The sequence below is a fragment of the Lontra canadensis genome, unplaced genomic scaffold, assembly GCF_010015895.1.
Source record: "Lontra canadensis isolate GAN:19392208 unplaced genomic scaffold, GSC_riverotter_1.0 scaffold43, whole genome shotgun sequence".
Classification (NCBI taxonomy): domain Eukaryota; kingdom Metazoa; phylum Chordata; class Mammalia; order Carnivora; family Mustelidae; genus Lontra; species Lontra canadensis.
This window is the reverse complement of record NW_022631037.1, coordinates 16049858-16071670: the sequence shown is the minus strand read 5'-3', so window position 1 is coordinate 16071670 and position 21813 is coordinate 16049858. Positions and strand designations below refer to the sequence as shown.

Sequence of the window (21813 nt, the reverse complement as noted above, 5' to 3'; positions counted from 1 at the left end):
CTGAAATCCAGAGTCTGGTCACTTAACCAACTAGGCCACCTAGGTTCCCCCATCATTTTGGTTTTAATTTGCACTTCCCTAATGATTAATACTGATGTTGAGTATCTTTTTGTGCAGGGGTTTGCCTTTCCTATATCTTTTTCTAGTGAAGTATCTGTTCATATTTTTTGCCAACCTTTTTTTTTAAGCCTTTTATTTATTTATTTATTTGACAGAGAGAGATCACAAGTTAGGCAGAGAGGCAGGCAGAGACAGGAGGAAGCAGGCTTCCAGCTGAGCAGAGTGTCTGATGCTGGGCTCCATCCTAGGACCCTGGGATCATGACCTGAGCCAAAGGCAGACTCTTAATCCACTGAGCCACCAGGTGCCCCTTTTGCCAACTTTTTATTGGGTTATCTTATTATTAAGTTTTAGGAGATACACACACACACACACACACATACACACAAGTTTATTCTTAAATTTCTTGACCAAAGCAGCATATGTTTTGGAGTTTATTTTCAGTGTATAAGTGAATATAACGAAAAGCTCTTAAGCACTGGCCTAGTAAAAAAAAAAAAAACAAACAAAACCAAAACAAATCAAGCAAAAAGTGCTGACCTAGTACTTAACTGGGATGTAAATGACTGTTTTGCATATGTCAGTAACTAAAGAATCCATCTAGTAGAAATATAAAGTATTTTTGTGTGCCGCTCCCTTTGCCCAAGATGAATGAACCCATTTCTCCACATATGTTCTACTGAATGCTGAGTTTTTGTTTGTTTTTTTAAATTGAAAAAAAAAAAAAATCTTTGAAGTGGTAGTTGTTGGTCAGCATGCAGATGCTAGGAGAACCCATCTTTACGGCTGTGTTTCAGGTGTTTATTTAATACCTATCTGTTCCAAACAGTATGTCTTGTCTTCCTCATACACTCTGTGGGCGCTGACCAACTGCCAAATAAGCCTTTAAAGACTTTGAAGACCCATTAAAAAGCTAGGCAAAATAAATATTGGCTCATGGTCGCATGAGAATCAAATATCACATTAATTGTAAAAGGAGGAAGTATGACTTATTTTACATTGTGATTGGTTAAAATTCAGTGGCATTTTCATGTGTATGTGTATACTCCTCTGGCCAAATAAAGCACTTGAGTGAAATTAGAATTGGCACCATTAATTATTGGACTGTGTGTCCTTTCATCTCTTTTGACAGACTGTAGATCACATTTCAATTATAACTCCTTTCTTTAAAAAAATACTGATTTTTTCTGTGTCCATCTCTAAGAAATCTACCTACACATACCCTAGGAGCTGTGGATTTTATTCTTTTCCATTATTTGATTCCCAGTTTTAAAGGGACAGAGCAACCTGACATAAGCTTACTATTGCAAAAACGGAAATGTGCTCCCCCAGAAAATGGGAGAAGGATTGCAGTTCAAAACCATTTTTTAGGGATGCCTGGGCGGCTCAGTCACTAAGTGTCTGCCTTCGGCTCATGATCCCAGAGTCCTGGGATCAAGCCCTGCATTGGGCTCCCTGCTCAGGGGGAAGCCTGCTTCTCTCTCTCCCACTCCCCCTGCTTGTGTTCCCTCTCTCACTCTCTCTCTCTCTGTCAAATAAATAAATAAAATCTTTAAAAAAACTTTTTTTTTTTAGGAGGTTATAAAGTGTCCCTGAATTATGATCTATAACATTGGGTTTCAGTAGGGGTAACCTAAGGTTTCTGAGGGAGGTGGTTTTGTCCTAGATTTGAACAATTTTTTCCTTTTCTGGAGTAGACTTTTTTTTTTTTATTATTTTTTGGGGAGCAGACTATTACTATGCTTGTTCAGAACAGGAATTATATGGGCAGTGTATTTAATATTACACGTGAGTGTGTTGTATGTACTTAAATAGTTTTATCATTCCAAAAAAAACCCCTCTTTTGGCCCCATTCCATGAGGAATGAGGAGTATTTAAAAGATGTAGGAGGAAGAGAGATGGGGCAACTTGTGAAAGGAAATTCAGATCTGTTTAATTTTTTTTTTTTTTTTTTTCTGGTAACCCAGCACTTTAGCAGTCTGGGATTCAGATTCTTAGATTATGCTGTTTTCGTTTCATTCCCTTCCCCCAGAGAGATAATATTTAACTCACAGGGAATTCTGTTTTTAAGAGCTTGAATCACTTGATTGAGTTAATAGTAAACACAGTGAGTCTGTCTGCTTCTTTGCTAGTCTTTCCTTCCTTTATCCTCTAAATTTAGCATTGAATTACCCCAATCCATTTGGTTCTTCAAATGAAACAATCAGGTATAGTCTCTTAAAGTCCATGTGCATGAGATGTTATAATCATGTCTGTGACAGATATGAGACAGTGGGGTAAATTTTGCTGTTTTTTTTTGTCAGTGCTGTCATTTCTTATGGAGAAAAATAGGTAATTAAAAAATGCTTCTTTAGGGGCGCCTGGGTGGCTCAGTGGGTTAAAACCTATGCCGAATGATGGGGGTCCTGGGATCTCCCCTCCCTGTTGGACTTTCTGCTCAGCAGGGAGCCTGCTTCCCTTTCTCCCTGCCTGCCTCTCTGCCTACTTGTGATCTCTCTCTCTTTGTCAAATAAATAAATAAAATCTTAAAAAAAAAAAATGCTTCTTTAGAAGAAATATGTTCTTAAACTCCAAAGGAAAAATTTTTTTCTCACAAAACTTAAAAAACAAGGCCTGAAACTGTAGTTTCTGTTTCAAATTTTGGCTTTTCATAGCTTCTTGTAATGTTTTCATTAACTTAAAATGCTAGTTGAAATGAATAGAACTAGTTCTTTAGGAAATCTCAGTAGTTAATATAGAATAAAAACATAACCTCATAGATTTTATTGAATTTTTACATGTACTTAATATTTGTTCTTTATCTAAAACAATTGATGGGTCTGCTGGCTGAGCCTAGAAATTGGTTCAGAAAAGCAGAAATGTGAACTTGGTAATTGTGAGAATACATTTGCACACATGACTGGAAGGATAGAATCTAATAAAAGAAAGGACAAATGGCATCAAGTGTGATTGGGGCCTGACTTAGAAATAGTGGTAGCAGAAGCTTCAAGTCTTTGTAGTTCTGGGTGAGCATCCTACTGAGAGTATTAGGGTCTAAAAATATGCTCCATTGACTTAAAACCACTGTCTATTCTCTTTTGAACTTTTGTTTTGCCTTTATGTTTTGACATTCCTCTGAAGAACAGAAGGCACATTATAAAACCAGACACTTCCCCTTGCATTCTATGAGGTAGGTAGAATGTGTTACAGTAAGTACTTTTTTAGAACTTTGAACCTTAACTTAACACACCCCACACACACAAAAAAGTGATTTGCCTGTTGTATTTCTTTGTGTCTTACTGTTGACTTGGAGATGAGATGATGCTGTTGTCATAGCCTACCTTTACTGCTAGGCATGTGGTGGGATTCAGACAATTTGGCAGGTACAGTTTTGTAGTGTGAATGGATCTTTCCATGAAGCTCTTTTTTTTCCTGTTATAATTGCTCTATTTTATTGTTGGTTTCTGTTGTTAATCTCTTTGGGTGCCTAATTCATAAATTAAACTCTACGGTTTCAAGCATCCACTGGTGGTGTTGGAACCTATCTCCTATGGACAAGGAGGAAGACTGTACTTTGTTCTTTCTTCCATGGCAGGAGTCTTCTGTTTCATATGCAAGTTATGCATGAAGCTCTTTTTTTAATTAATTAATTTTTTAAAATATTTACTTATTTGAGAGAGAGAGTGTGGGAGGAAGGGGAGAGAGAGTGGGAGAGAGAAAATCTCAAGCAGACTCTGGGTTGAGCGTGGAGCCCGATGCGGGGCTTGTTCTTACAACCCTGAGATCATGACCTGAGCCAAAATCAAGAGTCAGTTGCTCAACCGACTGAGCTACGCAGGCGACCCTGAAGCGCTTTGATATTAACTTGATCCCTGCTGAACATTTCTCTTAGTCAAGGTATTGAGTAGGCTTCCAAATTTCCAAGTAATCCAAATTCCTAAATATCCGTGAGAGAATTTCCTGAATGCTGAATTAAAAACAAGGGACCACAGGAGGACAGAGGCTGATCTTTGGTGATCAGACCAGGAATTGCTTATGTGAAATCTTTTTTTTTTTTTTAATTGAAATCTTTTGTTGAGCTCACAGATTTGGGTTCTTTAAACACTGTTTTTATGAATAAATGCAGTGGGAATGGAAGCATGACTGACCATGTTTATTTGAGTTTGAAGAATTCTTCATCCCCAGGCAGTAAAATGCCTTTTCTCATGTCTGACTCTCTTAGATTACAGCAAAATGGATATGCCAAATCCCCCAACTTCCAAGTGCATCACTTACTGGAAAAGAAAAGTCAAATCTGAATACATGCGACTCCGGCAACTGAAACGGCTTCAGGCAAATATGGGCGCCAAGGTAAAAAAATACCCCCCGGGGCTATCTATTTTAATATATCGATCCACTGTGACCGGCTTGGCTTTTTAAAACTCTTCTTTTGGAATCCTAACCATTTTCTCCTTGGCTTTTCTAGGCTCTGTATGTGGCAAATTTTGCAAAGGTTCAAGAGAAAACCCAGATCCTCAATGAAGAATGGAAGAAGCTCCGTGTCCAACCTGTGCAGTTGATGAAGCCCGTGAGTGGGCATCCTTTTCTCAAAAAGGTACTTCCAGGCGTCTAAGCTTAGCCTTCCTCGCTTCCTTGGACTGAAGTTATTTGTTTGTTTTCTGTATTCGTGACTTATTAGAAAAGAAATAAGGATAATGGATACTGTTATTATAGTCAGCTTTCAATAACTAGCTTGGTAAACCTGTAGCTTAAAGAAAAGCTTATTTCCTATTATTCTCCTCAAATAGAGTATAACCATGAGTGGATTTTTTTTAACAGAAAAACATAACATTTAGTGTCTACTTTCCTGGACTCTGTGTACAAGCTTCAAAACAACCTTGTTTTGCCTTGTTTGGCACATCTGGTACTTTGATATGAGAAAAGGAGTGCCCAGCGTAATGGACAGGAATATACTGATCAAAGGGATATTCCTTGTTTTCAATTTAAAATTCATTCTACTTTCTCAAAGAGATAATATTTTTTAAATATAAAAAGGAGGGGCACCTGGGTGGCTCAGTTGGTTGAGAGTCTGCCTTCAGCTTGGGTCATGGGCCCGGGGTCCTGGGATCAAGCCCCGTATGGGGCTCCCTGCTTGGCAGAGTCTGCTTCTCCTTCTGCCCCCTGCCCCTCCACCCCAGCCCGTGCTCTCTGTCTCGCTTCTTCCCTCTCAAGTAAATAAATAAAATCTTTAAAAATAAATAAAATAAAATATATAAAGAGTGTATAGTGTATTGAGAGCAATTTTCTTTTCCAAAGCAGAATAGGACTATAATTTTTATGCTGCTTTGCTTCCCCTGTACATCTCCATCAGCTCTGGAGCTAAGTCGATGTCATCTGTGTTAAAGTTGAGGTTCTCAGGAAAACTTCATCTCCTAGGACGTTCAGAGGCCTTTTGCTGTTGTGGACAGCCCAAGGAGACCAGCTCTTTTAAACTGAAATCACCACCCGCTGAGTATGAGGGGCCCAGTGCTGGCGTTTGTAGACGCCACAAAGAGAAGAGTTCCTGCTTTGCAGGGTTTTATAGCCCAGTGGATTTATAGTCCAGGAGCTGATTGTTACAAAGCTCTCAGTCTCTTAACTTGTAAGAATTAGAGTAGTCCTGTGATCAGTTCAGAAGGAAACTGCAGTTCTCCCTTGGGTCGTGTGCTTGCCTTTCCCTCTCCATGTCTTTCCTTATATTTCAGTGTACCATAGAGAGCATTTTCCCAGGATTTGCAAGCCAACATATGCTAATGAGGTCTCTGAACACAGTTGCATTGGTTCCCATCATGTATTCCTGGTCCCCTCTCCAGCAGAACTTTATGGTATGTATTGAAAGCACTGGGGTAGTTGTGTAAACTGTATGATTTTCTTATGTTGGTATGCTGGCACTTCTCTTAGGGTAAAGGTTGTTAGATTATACTTAATAAGCCTTGGTTATGCAGGGCAGACTGTTCTTGTAATATATTTACTCTAAATATGTGTGTGTGTGGGTGTGTGTGTGTGCATATGTGTGTGTGTGTGTATATATATATATTTATATTGCAAGTTTTCTAACTTGTGCTCTCTGAAGTGTACTTCTGGGTTGATGCTGTTTCATTTTTGAATGAATGAGACTGGGCAAGACTCCAATTCTCCCATACTACTTTGGCCCAATTTTGTAACATGTGCAGTCAAATGAAGTCTAAATCAGACACTTGAGGCTTAAGCAGGTTGACATCTTCCTGCTGATGGAGCAATTCTTTCTGAATCCCCTAAAGGCAAGATGCTCTGAAAGCACCTGAGATAACAGAGGTGCACAGGGATCTGTGAGCCTTTCATCTGGGCCTTTACGCTGATTCCTTCTAGGATTAGTTGTGGTCCTGATAATCAGTCTTCTCCAAATACTGCCATTGCTTATCACCTGTGTGGTGACAGTTCTGCTGGCTGGAATAGGATACAGGTTTACAAAAGGGAATCGTCTCTTAGAATAAAACTTCACAGTAATTTTACTTGATACTTGGGGAATTAAGAATGACTGTGTTTTCTGCTGGACAACAATAATAGCAAAAATCCATTAGTATTGTTTCTTTAGCCAGGAAATGGTCATAGCTCATGCTGTAATTGACTTCAGGTTCCCACTGAGTGTAACTGACATGAGTCGTCATCATAGCTTTTTGGTATGATTGTGGGAGGTCAGTACTTAGTCTGTATAATAGAATATCCAGAAACTATGGTTGCTCAGTTTCTGTTCTAACTGTTGTGGTTATATTGCAGGTTATACTCTTGGAAGCCTTCCTTTTCCTCTGTGTGTCTCCACTTATGAGAAGAATTAAAATTGAAGACTTTTTAGATTGTTGTTTAAGTGACATTTTTACCTATTTTACAATGATGTTTAGTAGATAAAATTAGATAATGGAATCACTGTGAATAAGTGTGCTGTCAGATTCTAGATGTTGGTGGAAATATCACTGTTAGTACCAGGCTAACCATTTTGTAGTTGATATCCTTAGGTAGTTAAACTGACTTTCTTCCTGAAGAGTAGCATCAGCCCCTCCCATTAGAGGTTTTGCTGGCAAAACAAAGTGGCCAGTCTTTAAAAATGCAGGAAACTCTGTAACCAAAGGCGTTTTCAGGAAATTCAAGCAGCGAAAAAGGCCCAGCAAAGATTCCATTAAACAAGAAAGAGGAAATGCATAGTGGATTCGTGGAATGAATCACATCTGGTTTGATTTCAGGTAGAAGATGAGACCGTTTTGTGCAATATTCCCTACATGGGAGATGAGGTGAAAGAAGAAGATGAGACTTTCATTGAGGAGCTGATCAATAACTACGATGGGAAAGTCCATGGTGAAGAAGGTAGTGGTGCTGGGCTCTTTGGGACAAAACTTTATATTTCTTTTTTTTAAGATTTTATTTATTTATTAGAGAGAGTGCATGAAAGATAGAGAGCAGAGGGAGAAGCAGACTCCCCACTGAGCAGGGAGCCTGATGTAGGACTTGATGTCATGACCCGATCCAAAGGCAGACACTTAACTGAGTGAGCCACCCCGGTGCCCCGAGAAAACTTTATTAGAATGGTGTCTTCTCTTTGGTACATCATCATCTTGCTTTTATCTGCTGCATCCCCGCTGAAGAATATTTCAATGTCATCACATGACTAGGAGCAAAAATTTTATATTAAAAATGTCCCTCATCAAATTTTATTTATTTATTTAAAGATTTATTTATTTTATAGAGAGAGAGGGAGCAGAAGGAGGGGCAGAAGGAGGAGAGACAGTCCTAAGCTGAGCACAGAGCCCAATGCAGGGCTTCATCCCACAGCCCCGAAATCATGACCTGAGCCAAAACCAAAAGTCAGATTTTTAACTGACGGTGCCATCCGGGTGCCCACTCAGTTAAACTTTAAAAGGAGTTGGGAGCACTGGGTGTTATGTTGCCACTGATGAATCACTAAATTTTACCCCTGAAACTAATAATGTACTATATGTTAACTAAATTGAATTTAAATTAAAAATTGGGGAAAAAAATAGAAATGTAAATTTTTTAAAAAAGGAGTTGGAACATATATATATTTACTTATATATATAGTAATCATTTATGTGTATAGGAATCAGTGGCTGGAGAGGAAGTTTAGTGCACAAAGAAGTATGGTCTTAGGAGTTTTCCATAAATCCATCCAGAGCCATTTTGTTCTTCATTTCCCTTTCTCTGAGAATGGCAGTGAGCATAATCTTTGTCCTGCTTTGATCCAGATATACCCTGGATCTCCAGAAATTATTTATAATACTCTGACTATTCTGAAAGTGAGTCATTTGGATTTAGTTGTAGTTCTAGAAAAGGCTGCCAGTGTGTAAGAAATGGGAAGATAGGGAGAGACTCCCCATGACTTTGCAAACCAATGGCCTCCGCAGCTGTTTTCACACTTGTGGGTACTGTTGAAAGTGCATTTTCTATCCACACTGCCGCCTAGTGTTCAAAGACTTTATCCTAGGTCGTAGTGTAACCCCATGGAGTATTTTAGGAAGATAATGCTGTCTTTTGATTCAAAGAAGTCACTACCGAGCCCTCAGCAGCAAAACCAATACGTTTTCATGTTATCATTCATTCTCTGTTCCATTTGTATTGTCTGTGCACTTTTTTGAGACTTTGGATCATAAATACAGGTTGCTCTGACTGAGGAATGAACTGCCCTGTAAGAAAAAAGCCTATATAACTGGATTTCCCAATGTAGCCAGCTGAACTGTTCCCTTTGTAAGAGCCAATCAAATTATTGTATATCTCCTGGTTGTTCATATAAAAATGTACATATGTTATCTGTCTGGGCCTCAGGAGTGAATACAAGAAAACCTTCCTAGAAGGACTAATGGAGCTCATGCATCTAATCTTCATGTTCCAGAGATGATCCCCGGATCTGTCCTGATTAGTGATGCAGTTTTCCTGGAGTTGGTAGATGCTCTGAATCAGTATTCAGATGAGGAGGAGGAAGGGCACAATGACACCTCAGATGGAAAGCAAGATGACAGCAAAGAAGACCTGCCAGTAACAAGAAAGAGAAAAAGACACACTCTTGAAGGTAAATATTCCATTTTGAAAGCGGCAGAGACAGGGAAGAAGGGAAAAACAGAGAGGACTGTTGGTGATTAAAGACTGTTGGTGCTTCTCAACTAGTTCCCTTGAAAGGAAGACAAACTAGTGTGTTTGAGAAACATGAAAAGTTATGAAGAAGAAAATGTAATTATCCTATAATCTTACTACCAGGGAATAACCAGCATTAATATTTCCTTCTAGATCTAAGATATGTGTCTGTGTGGAGACACACACACACAAGAATATATACATACACATACTAAAGTAAATATAATGCTGTACGCCAGCTATAACTCAGGGTTTCTAAAGTACGTGTATAAATGAACATGTTTATATGCATCCTCTGAAATGGGATCATGACACACACACACACACAATTTTATATCCCTTGTTATTTGATCTTCTGTCGTAAGCATTTTTCCATGTTGTTAATATTTAATTAACTTAATGTTTAATTATGCTCTGTGTTACTTAATTAGATGTCTGGGGACAGAGTGTCACGCTCCTGTTCTTCAGCATCATCATTATGGTGGCATTCTGCAATATTCACATCTCCCCACGAAAAACCCTGTGTTCCCTTCTAGTTTCTTTCTTGGACTGTGGAATTTGTCATTAATGTGTACATGACTCTGATTTCCTTATTACGAGGAGCCTATTCGATAAGTCCAGGAAGCACTGACCTCCTTTATGTGTTCCTAAACAGTCAGTGGTTAGGTTAACACAGCTGCTCTAACCAAAATGCTGTGACAAAAGGGAAAAATGACCAAACAGCTTTGTTTGCATACTCTGATTATAGCACTCAAGAGTCTTTTGTCATTTCCAATTCAGGCAACAAAAAGAGTTCCAAGAAACAGTTCCCAAATGACATGATCTTCAGTGCAATTGCCTCGATGTTCCCTGAGAATGGTGTTCCAGATGACATGAAGGAGAGGTAGGGAAAGCTGTCCCACTCAGGCCATGTAGAGTGCTCAGGCAAAACTTTTATTCAGCCTATTTTTGGTTAATAAAAAGCTTTATGGGGTGCCCGGGTGGCTCAGTGGGTTAAGCCTCTGCCTTTGGCTCAGATCATGATCTCAGGGTCCTGGGATCTCAGCGGGGAGCCTGCTTCCTCCTCTTTCTCTCTCTTTGCCTGCCTCTCTGCCTACTTGTGATCTCTCTCTCTGTCAAGTAAATAAATAAAATCTTTTAAAAAACAAAAATAAAAAAATAAAAAGCCTTGTTTCTGGTAAGTACGCTGTGATTTGCTTGCACTTCTGATTATTTCCTGCTTGCCTGTTTACCTCTAAATGCCCATTCCCATATCAAGGGTCACATTTGCTGGATTTTGAGTAAGTTTGGGCAGAGAACTTTTAAATTCTACCATTTTTCTGGAGAGTTACTCCAGCACCATACTTACCAAGTCTTTCCCTCTCTTTACTTTCAGACATATGCGTAGCCCAGCACAATTGCAATGACATACCCACTTAGTTATATACCCTTCTGTCATCAGCGAGACCCATAAAAAACCCATCTTCCCTTGGCAGGCTGTACCTGGATGACTGTCAGTGTTCAATCTGTACTTTCTCAGTGAAGACATTTCCTTGGAAAGAATTCTTCTCTATCTCTCTTAAAAAAAAAAAAAAAAAAAAAAAAGATTTATTTATTTATTTATTTGAGAGAGAGAGAGAGAGAGAGAGAGAGATCAATCACAAGTAGGGCAGCAGGCAGAGAGTGAAGGGGAAGCAGGCTCCCCACTGAGCAGAGAGCCTAATGCGGGCCTTGATCCCAGGACCCTGAGATCATGGCCTGAGCCGAAGCAGAGGCTTAACGCACCAAGCCACCCAGGCACCCCTCTCTCTCTCTTTTTTATTTTATTTTATTATTTATTTATTTATGTTTAAATTATTTATTTATTTATTTATTTATTTGACAGATCACAAGTAGGGAGAGAGGAAGGCAGAGAGAGAGGAAGGGAAGCAGGCTCCCTGCCGAGCAGAGAGCCAGATGCGAAGCTTGATCCGAGGACCCTGGGATTATGACCTAAGCTGAAGGCAGAGGCTTTAACCCACTGAGCCACCCAGGCGCCCCTATTTTATTTTATTTTATTTTATTTTATTTTATTTTATTTATTTAACAGAGAGAAAGAGCACAGGCAGGGGGAGCAGGAGGCAGAGGGAGAAACAGACTTCCCGGTGACCAGGGAGCCCAACTCAGGGCTTGATCCCAGGACCCTGAGATCATGACCTGAGCCGAAGGCAGACACTTAACCAACTGAGCCACCCAGGCACCCCTCTTATCTCTCTTTTTAAAAATAGGTATCGAGAGCTAACGGAGATGTCAGACCCCAATGCACTTCCCCCTCAGTGCACACCCAACATTGACGGCCCCAATGCCAAGTCCGTGCAACGGGAGCAGTCTCTGCACTCCTTCCACACACTGTTTTGTCGACGCTGCTTCAAATATGACTGCTTCCTTCACCGTGAGTGGGGCAACTCTGAAATGCTCTCCTGTTCTCCATCCCCAAACTCCATTTCCTTCTGTTTATTTCAGTTAATCACACAGAGTTCCTGGCTTCTGATCTGATGATGGTTTACAAAGGGCCAGTTCGATATTCACTTGTTCAGTTGTAGTGTGATGTGCTTTGCATGGTCAGGAGTCAGGACAGAATAACCAGCAACCTAAGTGTCCCTGAGTACCTATTAGCTTTGAAAGGATTGTTGATGTCAGAAATGATTAAATTCTGTGCACCCTGATTGTGCACTTCTGTGCACCCTGATTGTGCACTTCTGTGCACTTGATGGTTTATATCTAAATTTTCCCACAGTGGCTCCCTAATTTGGTTTTGTTCTTCCCCATCCTATCAAGTGGATGGACCATTGGGAACAGGACAGTTTTGTGTTTTCCAGCTTTTCACGCCACCCCTAATGTATATAAACGCAAGAACAAAGAGATCAAGATTGAACCAGAACCATGTGGCACAGATTGCTTCCTTTTGCTGGTATGTTTTCCTTTTTTTTTTTTTTTTTTAATTTTATTTATTTAAGTAATCTCAACACCCAACGTGGAGTTCAAACTCATGACCCCAAGATCAAGAGTCACATGTTCCTCTGACTGAGCCAGCCTGGTGTACCTTGCTGATATATTCTTGAACCGTTCTGCCATTGTTAATGCTGTTGAAAGTTTAGCAGGAAATGGTCCTTCCGTTTTCTGCTGCTGGGAATACGAACCGAATGAGCCAGTATGTAGCAGTCTGTGGGTCATAAAGCACAGATAAAACACAACTTCTGCTTTTTTTTTTTTTTTAACTTTATCCATTTAGAGAGAGCGTGAGCAAGGTGAGGGGCAGAGAGAGAATCTCACCTAGAGTCCACACTAAGCATAGAGCCCGACGTGGGGCTCAATTTCATGACCCTGAGCCAAAATCAAGAGTTGGACCCTTAACTGACTGAGCCCCCCCAGGGGACCCATGACTTCTGCTCTTCGGGAATTCCCAGACACTAAGGACTGTGAAGTTAATCTTATGGAGTGAGGAGTGCGTGTGTGTGGCAGCGTTTTCTTTGCTGTCTTCCTTTAAATGCATATACATGTAAGAAAAATAACACATGAAAGCACTGATGTCTTGTAAGGTAAACAACCAGATGCCAGGTGGACCCTTCCCTGATGGACAGACTTCATGCAGCCACGTAAATTGTCCTGCGTTCATGTGGGAAGGCAGTAGCTTAGAACTAGAAAGGAATAATTTCACTTGGGCAAGCCAAAGACACGGTTTTGCTTTCTGTACCATACAGTGAGGGTAGGTAAAGAATAAAATACCTTGATAAAATTTCTGCTACCAAATAAAGTCATACAGCCAAGTGCCTTTGGGACCATCTTTAGTGGGGTAATAGAAGAAAAGATGGTAGAAAGGGCCACTGGATATATATCTGGAAAATGAGTCATGTGATAATTGCAAAAGAACAAATAGACTTTGTTTTATTTATTTTCTCCCTGATATGTATTGACTCCTTCTTGTGTGCCAAGTACCATGCTGGCCCTGACCATATATTTTCTTACTTTCATGTTTACAACAACATCCTGAGGTGGAGAAACTGTGGGTATTTTGTCCAAAATTTGTTAATGTGTCAGTGGTGGGGCAATAATGAAATTCAAGCTCTGGTCTAACTCCACAGGCCATGCTTGTTAAATTACTCCACACTTGGGGTGCCTGGGTGGCTCAGCCGGTTAAGAGTCTGCCTTCGCCTCAGGTCATGATCCCAGTGTCCCAGGATCGAGCCCCACATCAGGCTCCCTGCTCAGCAGGAAGCCCTCTTCTCCCTTTCTCTTTGCCCCTCCCCCTACATGTGTGCTCTCTTTTGCTCACTCTCTCAAATAAATAAAAATCTTCAAAAAAAATTAATAAATGAGGGACATCTGGGTGGCTCAGTTGGTTAAGCGGGTTCCTTCAGCTCAGGTCATGATCCCAGCGTCCTGGGATTGAGTCCCACATCGGGCTCCTTGCTCGGCAGGGAGCCTGCTTCTCCTTCTGCCTCTGCCTGCCACTCTGTCTGCCTGTGCTGGCTCTCGCTCCTCTCTCTCTCTCTCTGACAAATAAATAAATAACATCTTTAAAAAAATTAATAAATGACACCATGTTGTATCAACATAGCAGCATTTAGATGGTAACCCTCTCACAGCGGTTACCCTGGGACCCCGTACGTACATGCTTCACAAAGATGCCATCAGTGCCCAAAATGTATGTCTCTGTGTGTGTGTTTCACATACAGAAATGTCTGGGCAGTCTTTATTGCTTTTTAGAAGTCAGTCCATATTCAGCTATAATGCCTGACTGTTTCCCCACACACATTTTATTAAGAACATTCTCAATCATGCAAAGAAGGTGAAAGATACCTTTGTCTTGGATCTAAAGACATTTTTCCCGTATTTGCTTTGTCCCTCTCTTTGTTTATGCATGTGTTTTGCTGAGCCATTTGAAAATGAGTCGCGGACATTGAATACTTGTTTGCAAAGTATTTCAGCACGTGCTTCCTAAAAATAAAGACATTCTCTTATATAACCACGTTATCACACCTGAGAAAATTCACAAGAATTTCATCATATCATCTGTCCATTCCATATTCATTCCATATTTAAATTTTTTTCAGCTATACCAAGAGCAGCTGGGTTTGGGGTTTCCTCTAAACCAAGGTCATCCAGCCATACATACGTGCTGTTGGGTTATTACGTCTTTTCAGTCTCCTTTAATCTCAAATCATCACACCATTTTCTTTTTTTCTTTTTGAAAAATCCAGGCTCATTGTCTTGTAGGATACTGTCCCATATTCTGGATTTTGTTTGTGGTTTTCTCCTAGTGTTATGTAACTTGTTTCTCTACCCCCTATTTCCCATGAGCTAAAATTAGCTCTGCAGGCTTAATGATGTTCGAATAGCTGTTAAGTGCTGCTGTGTGTGCACACGGTAGCACGGGCACATGATGTCGGATTCAATTAACTTGAAAAATTCTCTTTTAGAATTTCCTTTAAGGGATATTAATCTGGGTATCCTTAGTAATAGCAAACATTTATCCTTTACATGTAGATTTGGTTTTCAGAAACAGCTAGAAGTGTTTGGGAACCAAGTTTGAGGAGAAGATAGATGATCAAGCTGAATGATAGTTATTTGGTCTTTTTTTTTTTTTTTTTTAATAAAGCACAGCTATGAAGTAATGAAGTAGTCCTTCCAAGTTTAATATACTGATTTGGAGGGAAGTTCTAGAAGTAAGTAGTGATATTGTACAAATTGAAGGACTACATATTTTATTATTGAAACATAAGCAATGCAGTAGAATAAAAAGAGCAACATGGCCTGGGGACAGGGATTCCTGATTCTTGTCCCTATTCTGGAACAATGAGCTATATACTAATATATGATATATATCTATGGTATAATATATTAGTATCTGTACTATATACATAACATTTATTATATTAGTACTATACTGTATATTGTATACTATATAGTATATTCTATTAGTGTATATACTAATACATGGTATATATAGTGTAAGAGAAGCCGGTCCCTTCCCCTCTCTGAACCTCATTCCTTCATATACAGGAGAATGTGTTCTCAAATTCTATATAGCTGACATGCAAATGAGTTTTAAATACAACTCACTGGAAAGTTGAAGATGCATATATTCTATCTTTTTTTAAGATTATAGGACAGCTCTTCTGTGGAGAGGTATAAATTTATAAGTTTTAGAATTTTTTTTTTTTTTAAGTAGACTTCACACCCCACGTGGAGCCCAGTGTGGGGCTTGTACTCACAACCATGAGATCAAGACCTGAGCTGAGATCAAGAGTTAGATGCTCACCCAACTGAGCCACCCAGGCCCCCCTGGAATGTTTGTTAAGCAGCTTTTATATGGTCACACTGACATGGTACAGAGCAAGATAATATACTGATTTGGGGGGAAGCCTGTAAGCACAGGTGTTGAAGAAGGTGGTTTGTGAGGTTGGGCTCAGGATAGTGACTCTGGGCCTGTTCCCATTTCCCACCTGTATTGTGTCCGCTGCAGGAAGGAGCAAAGGAGTACGCCATGCTTCACAACCCTCGCTCCAAGTGTTCTGGTCGCCGCCGGCGAAGGCACCACATGGTCAGTGCTTCCTGCTCCAACACTTCAGCTTCTGCTGTGGCTGAGACTAAAGAAGGGGACAGTGACAGGGATACAGGCAATGACTGGGCCTCTAGTTCTTCAGGTACACGGAACAGAAAGTGATCTTTTCTTTCAACACAAGGCCTCTGGTAAATGCGGGATCAGTGCCTAACACTTAAAAGTTACTACCTTTTAAAAATTCTTTCTACAGCTTCTGCTGTGGGCAGTAGAGACAGGATAATTTGGTTCCTAAAAGTAGCATGAAGTCCTTTAGGGTCTGTGGCAAACTCCTGATAATTGCATTCTCTCGTTTCCTGTTTCTCTTATCTCTTCCTCTCTTAGAGGCCAACTCTCGTTGTCAGACTCCCACGAAGCAGAAGGCTAGTCCGGCCCCACCTCAGCTCTGTGTAGTGGAGGCACCCTCGGAGCCTGTGGAATGGACTGGGGCTGAGGAATCCCTTTTTCGAGTCTTTCATGGCACCTACTTCAACAACTTCTGCTCAATAGCCAGACTTCTGGGCACTAAGACGTGCAAGCAGGTACTGTCAGAGAAGAGCAGGGACACACAAGGCCGTCCTTTCATCCCCTGCTCTGTCAGTCCTTTTGCCATCTTGTGTGGCTGCCCATCTCAAGGGGGTGCTTGAGGGGGTGCTTCTGGGCCACAAGGTGGGTTCCCCAAACATGGGACCTTCTGCAGATGCCAGGCCTCACAGCGCGTGGGGACCTGCTCTCCTCCTTGCTGGATTCTTATTTCTTCCTCTAGCCACTATCTGACTCTCCTGGATGTTTCCACACTCTTTTAGCTTTTTTTGGTCTTTGTTCTTTGTTTTTGGTTCCTACTTTTCTTTCTAAATGTGCACCCCTTTCCCAGAAGGGGATCCCAAGTCTTTCAGGGGACCTTCTTATCTGGCGTGCTCCTCCAGCAGCTGCCACTCCCATCCCCTCCGTCAGTCTCCTCAGTTGCTTTTTCCTCCAGATGGTCTCTCGCTAGCTCTTCTGATTGCCACCCCCCATAGCTGGGCCTGGACTGCACCCTTCTCACTCATGCTGTCACCAGAAGCACAGTCTGGTAGCAGCTGCTGATGCTCTGGAGGCAGGGGGACTTAATGTCCCAGTGTCCCTCCATCTCTTCCTGACTTCTGGAGGAGTCTCTCTGGCCTCCTCATGATGCCTATCCTTGGAACAAGCAATAGAACCATAAGGAGAAGTGCACTTTGCTTTCATTTTGGAGCTCACACCTATTTCCTTGAGGCCCAGATTCTTAAACTAAACATCTGCAGAATCATGTATAACGCAATTTTGTGTGTATTTTCCCAAGAAGAATATTTGTATTCTTCACAGAATCTCAAGAGGGTCCATAGCCAAAAAGGAAACGAAAAAGCAAAAAAACGGATGTTAGAAGCTCCTGAAATAAACAAAGCTCTGCCCTCTTCGTACCAGCAGGGGGAGCTAGTGGTTAGCCAAGTGGTGCTGCTTGTGTCTTCTGTTTCACTCAGTTACACAGAAGTACCCAAAGTCGCCCTTCTTAAGAAGAGATAGACAGTGTTTGTCAGAATCATCCCACTCAAGGCTTGGTGGGCAAAGCTGTCGATGAAAGCAACTGACCAGGAAAGTTGTAACTGTGCTCAGCATTTCTCTTTTCTAGAGTCAGGCTAGGTAGTTAATTAACTCAGGCTACTGATGCCATTTCCCAGTGCCACTCTGTCTCTCCCTGAGTGAAGAGATGCTCAGTCAGCCACCTTGGAGCTCTCCAGAATGCTCCCACACCCAGCCCCTGGTTGGCTCACTTATCTGACCACCTGGCTCAAGAAGGAGTGACAGGTCCCTTTGGATTTCTCTTCCAGGTCTTTCAGTTTGCAGTCAAAGAATCACTTATCCTGAAGCTGCCAACAGATGAGCTCATGAACCCGTCGCAGAAGAAGAAAAGAAAGCACAGGCAAGTGTTGGACAAAGGACTTTCTGTTCCCTGTGCTCTGACCTCCCCTTGGACTCCCCAGCCGCCTCCCTCTTGAGTGTAGCATTGCACAACTAAAGGGACAGCCTTCTCCGTGCTCCTTGTGGGTTCGTGCCTCGGACCAGCCCTTCTCCCCCGTCCCTAGATGCTATGGACCAGGAGATAAGTGTCTGCTTTCCCTTTAAGCTCCTGGCCAGTGGGACCAGAAGTAGCCTTATGGCTCCACCCTGAGGGCATTTCTCCTCGTTGGGTGGTTAGTGACCACTTGTTTGCACTTCTCAACTCTGACCAGAGTTTCTTCTTTTGGCACTTGTATTGTTTTTCTAAGTTGCGTAATAACACTGTCTTTTAGATAGCTTTTGCTTAGGGTTGGAAGGTTTTTTTTTGTTTTGTTTTGTTTTTTTAATTCAACATTCTGCTTGCCTCGGTTCCCTAATGGCTATCACCTACGGAAGGAAGGAACAGACACCAGTTCTGGTTAGAGAAGGAAGTCCCCGTAGCTTCTGCTCCCTCTCAGTTCCTTCACTCAGCAGATTCCTAAAAAGTCTTCCCACCTCCCCATCCTGCTGTTCCCCCACATCCCCGCCTTCCCCAAAGAGAAGGCGGGAGTGGAGGAGGAGAAGGCGAGGGAGAAACAATAGCATTATAATAGACACAGAGGGTAGGGTTTTGTGTTTGTTTTTTAGGCATCTTTGTTGTTTATATCTAAATCTCAAAGCATAGAGCAGCTGGACTCCAGACGGACTCCAGCAGCCCCCACCAGGGTAGAGGCCTCCTGTGAGGGGACTGGGGGAGGTGCTCCCCAGTCATCACACCAGAGTCCCTCAGAGCAGGTCATGTCGTTATTTACTCAAATCTGCAGAGTTCCCCGGAGCCGTGACCCAGGCCCATCCGTCTCTCTTTTTCAGGCTGTGGGCTGCACACTGCAGGAAAATTCAGCTGAAGAAAGGTAAGTTGCAGCAGAGCGCTCTTGGATAGTTCAGCCCGGGGTCGCAGGGCTGTGGTCCCCCGCCCGCCCCACCTGCAGCTGCACTCTGACCCTGCACCGCTTCCGCAGGCTGCAGAATTGTCTGCAGCAGCTGAGAACAGCTCAGCTTCTCACTGCAGCTGAGAACACCTCTCCGAAGGCAGAGTTGTGAGCCCTGGGCCTCTGACTTGCATAGCGAGCTCTTTGCCAGGTTCCGGTCTTCATTTACCGTTCGGAATGGCTCTCCTGCAGTCCCAGGCCATTTCCACACTCTCCCCACAAAGAAATCCCCCCATGGCGGCTGCCAAACAAACATCGCCTCTGACTGCTTCTCACTTCAGGTGCTAAATGCGCGTCCGAGACGGTGGCCAGGGCAGCCTCCCCTAGTGCAGACCATTGGACAGTTGGGCGTGAGGACAGCTGGGGGCGTGGGCACAGCAGTGTTGTGGTCTGTTCTTTTCTCCCCTAGATAACTCCTCCACACAAGTGTACAACTACCAGCCCTGCGACCATCCAGACCGCCCCTGTGATAGCACCTGCCCCTGCATCATGACGCAGAATTTCTGTGAGAAGTTCTGCCAGTGCAACCCGGACTGTAAGAGTTCTCTGCTTTCCCCGGTAGTCCTCCCAGACAGCCGGCCCTGGTGCAGGCCACCTTTCCCTCCAGCCTGTGGCCCTTGCTGCCTCGGGCCTTCTGATGTTCTCTCTGCTGTGTTTTAAGCATTTTACAGAGGAAACAAGTACTTAAGATCTGGAAAAGTCATTTTTTTAAAATCTGTAGGTGTTTGATTCTAAAAGCAGCAATTACACAGGAACAGAAATGTTCCCATCGTTACCTTTCAGGGAAGAAATAAACCTGGGAATCGTTTTCCTTCTGGTGCAGTCACTGCCTCCCTTTCTAGGATGTTGTGTCATGACATACACCCAGTTACGAGTCTGTATGTGGCTATTTTTTTTTTTTAAGATTTTATTTATTTATTTGACAGAGAGATCACAAGTAGATGGAGAGGCAGGCAGAGAGAGAGAGAGAGAGGGAAGCAGGCTCCTTGCTGAGCAGAGAGCCCGATGCGGGACTCGATCCCAGGACCCTGAGATCATGACCTGAGCCGAAGGCAGCAGCTTAACCCACTGAACCACTCAGGCGCCCTGTATGTGGCTATTTTAGTTTACTACTTGGGAGTATTCATATCTGTCCCGTCTGGATGTCAGCAGAAGTAGGACAGAGGCTAGACATGCTTCTCCCTCACTTCTTATCTCTCCGCGCCCTTCCCCGCTCAAGGCTGAGCAGTTTGATAACAGCCTCCAGAGCCTGCAGAACTTGGTGCCTGGGCAGTTGTGCTGGAAATCCCTTCTAACCCATAGCAGATATCAATCTTAGCCACAGCGGAGGGGCACTTGTGCTGGGGAGGGCAGTGGGTGGAGGAGGGTAGCTTAGAACGGATGCATCCTGTTCTCAAAATGATTCTTGTTTTGATGGTGATGATTTAGCAGTGAAAAGCACTGATTTCATTTTCTGTAGGCCACTCACCACCTCCCTTCCAAATTCCACCAACAAGGGGGAGGGAGAGCATTGCTGAGGAATCTCTAGGAAACACCTCTCCATATGCAAACCTGCTTTTTTGATTCCCAGGCATGAATGTTGGAAGGCACTCCATGTTCTCTGGAAAGAAACTTGACTAGATGCTTATTGGCCAGAGAGTTTCTCCTCTATTTTGCTAACTTTCCCGGAACATATCACATTTACTTCCTTGCTGACCCTCGAGGCAGACCCGAGCCCCAGCATTAGCCTGCCCCGGTTCCTAACCCTCCCCTGTGTCCCCCCCGCCCCGCCCAGGTCAGAATCGCTTCCCTGGCTGTCGCTGTAAGACCCAGTGCAACACCAAGCAGTGTCCCTGCTACCTGGCAGTTCGAGAGTGCGATCCCGACCTGTGCCTCACCTGTGGGGCCTCCGAGCACTGGGACTGCAAGGTGGTTTCCTGCAAAAACTGCAGCATCCAGCGAGGCCTCAAGAAGGTGAGGGCTTTTTATGGGCCTGCAGGCTGCATGATGGAGGGGGAAAGATGGAGTTGGCCCCAGCGACCTCTTTCCACCAGCCCCTTGGAGGGCTTCTACGTAAAAGGGCTCGGCAAATCCTAAGTTCTTGAATTTTGAAGTTGTCTGTCCTGGGGAGGAGTTAGAAGCGTGACCCCTGAACTGGCCAGCCTGAGAAGAGCAGAGAGGAGGGACACAGGACCCATCGAGGATGTTGTCTGTTTCTGCTTGACTCGTAGCAGTGAGTTGAGCTCCTCGAGACTTGGCTCCAGGAGGCCCCCAGGCCTAGAGGAGGAGGTGTTACATTTCCTTTTGCCACCTCCCTTCTTTGTTTTTCCTCTCCCCAGAACAGAATGGCTGAGACCTTTTTCTGTTTTCAGATCCTCTTAACAGTTGCTTGTTCTTTCCACCCTGCCCATGCCCGGCACACGTGCACATCTAGCACACACCCCGCCTGCTCACACATGCCCTGTAGTCTGAGGTTTGACTCCTCTTCCCCAGCACCTGCTGCTGGCCCCCTCAGATGTGGCCGGATGGGGCACCTTCATTAAGGAGTCTGTGCAAAAGAACGAATTCATTTCTGAATACTGTGGTGAGGTGAGTGCTATCGGTTTGGACCACATTCCTATCTGGGGAGATACTGATGAGAAACTCTGATTTTCTGTGGGCCAGACCTCTATGACTTAACTCTCTAAATAACTCAACTGAGTTCTTGTGTGGCCTCTTGGGGGATCCCACAGAAGTGTTTGCAATCCTGAGATAAACCACTCTTCTGAAATTCTTTGCTACACAAGGCGGGGGAAGGCAGAGAACTCTCTTCAGGCTTCATACTGGTCACGGTTGGTGGGGATTGGAATGAACTAACTTGAGCTCTGTCTCCTGTGATTCTCATCATGATACTTAGCAAGCACCCCTTTCTGTGGGCAGGGGACTATGCCTGAGTGGGCAGCCCGACCCCCCGTTTGTTCCTTGTCTGTCTTTGCAGCTGATCTCTCAGGATGAGGCTGATCGACGGGGGAAGGTCTATGACAAATACATGTCCAGCTTCCTCTTCAACCTCAACAATGGTATGGAGTCTCTTCCTCTTGCCCCAGGGTGGTCTTAGGTGGGTCTTTCTACCAGATT

The 21813-nt window shown here is 43.1% G+C and overlaps 1 protein-coding gene across 5 annotated transcripts in view; it reads left to right on the top strand.

The window, feature by feature from the left end:
• The window catches only part of EZH1 (enhancer of zeste 1 polycomb repressive complex 2 subunit), a 35641-nt gene that overhangs the window by 5854 nt on the left and 7974 nt on the right, over positions 1-21813 (top strand). The window contains exons 1-18 of one of the 5 annotated variants that reach the window (XM_032871696.1): positions 2054-2267; positions 3186-3229; positions 4262-4389; positions 4505-4633; positions 5763-5882; positions 7275-7395; positions 8936-9112; positions 9955-10057; positions 11421-11584; positions 12012-12103; positions 15659-15839; positions 16079-16275; positions 17581-17672; positions 18599-18639; positions 19127-19252; positions 20492-20670; positions 21190-21285; positions 21674-21755. In XM_032871696.1, the coding sequence (XP_032727587.1) occupies positions 4273-4389; positions 4505-4633; positions 5763-5882; positions 7275-7395; positions 8936-9112; positions 9955-10057; positions 11421-11584; positions 12012-12103; positions 15659-15839; positions 16079-16275; positions 17581-17672; positions 18599-18639; positions 19127-19252; positions 20492-20670; positions 21190-21285; positions 21674-21755 (2017 nt within the window). In that variant the 5' untranslated portion in view covers positions 2054-2267; positions 3186-3229; positions 4262-4272. The other 4 variants (XM_032871695.1, XM_032871697.1, XM_032871694.1 and 1 more) reach the window with 4 other exon arrangements.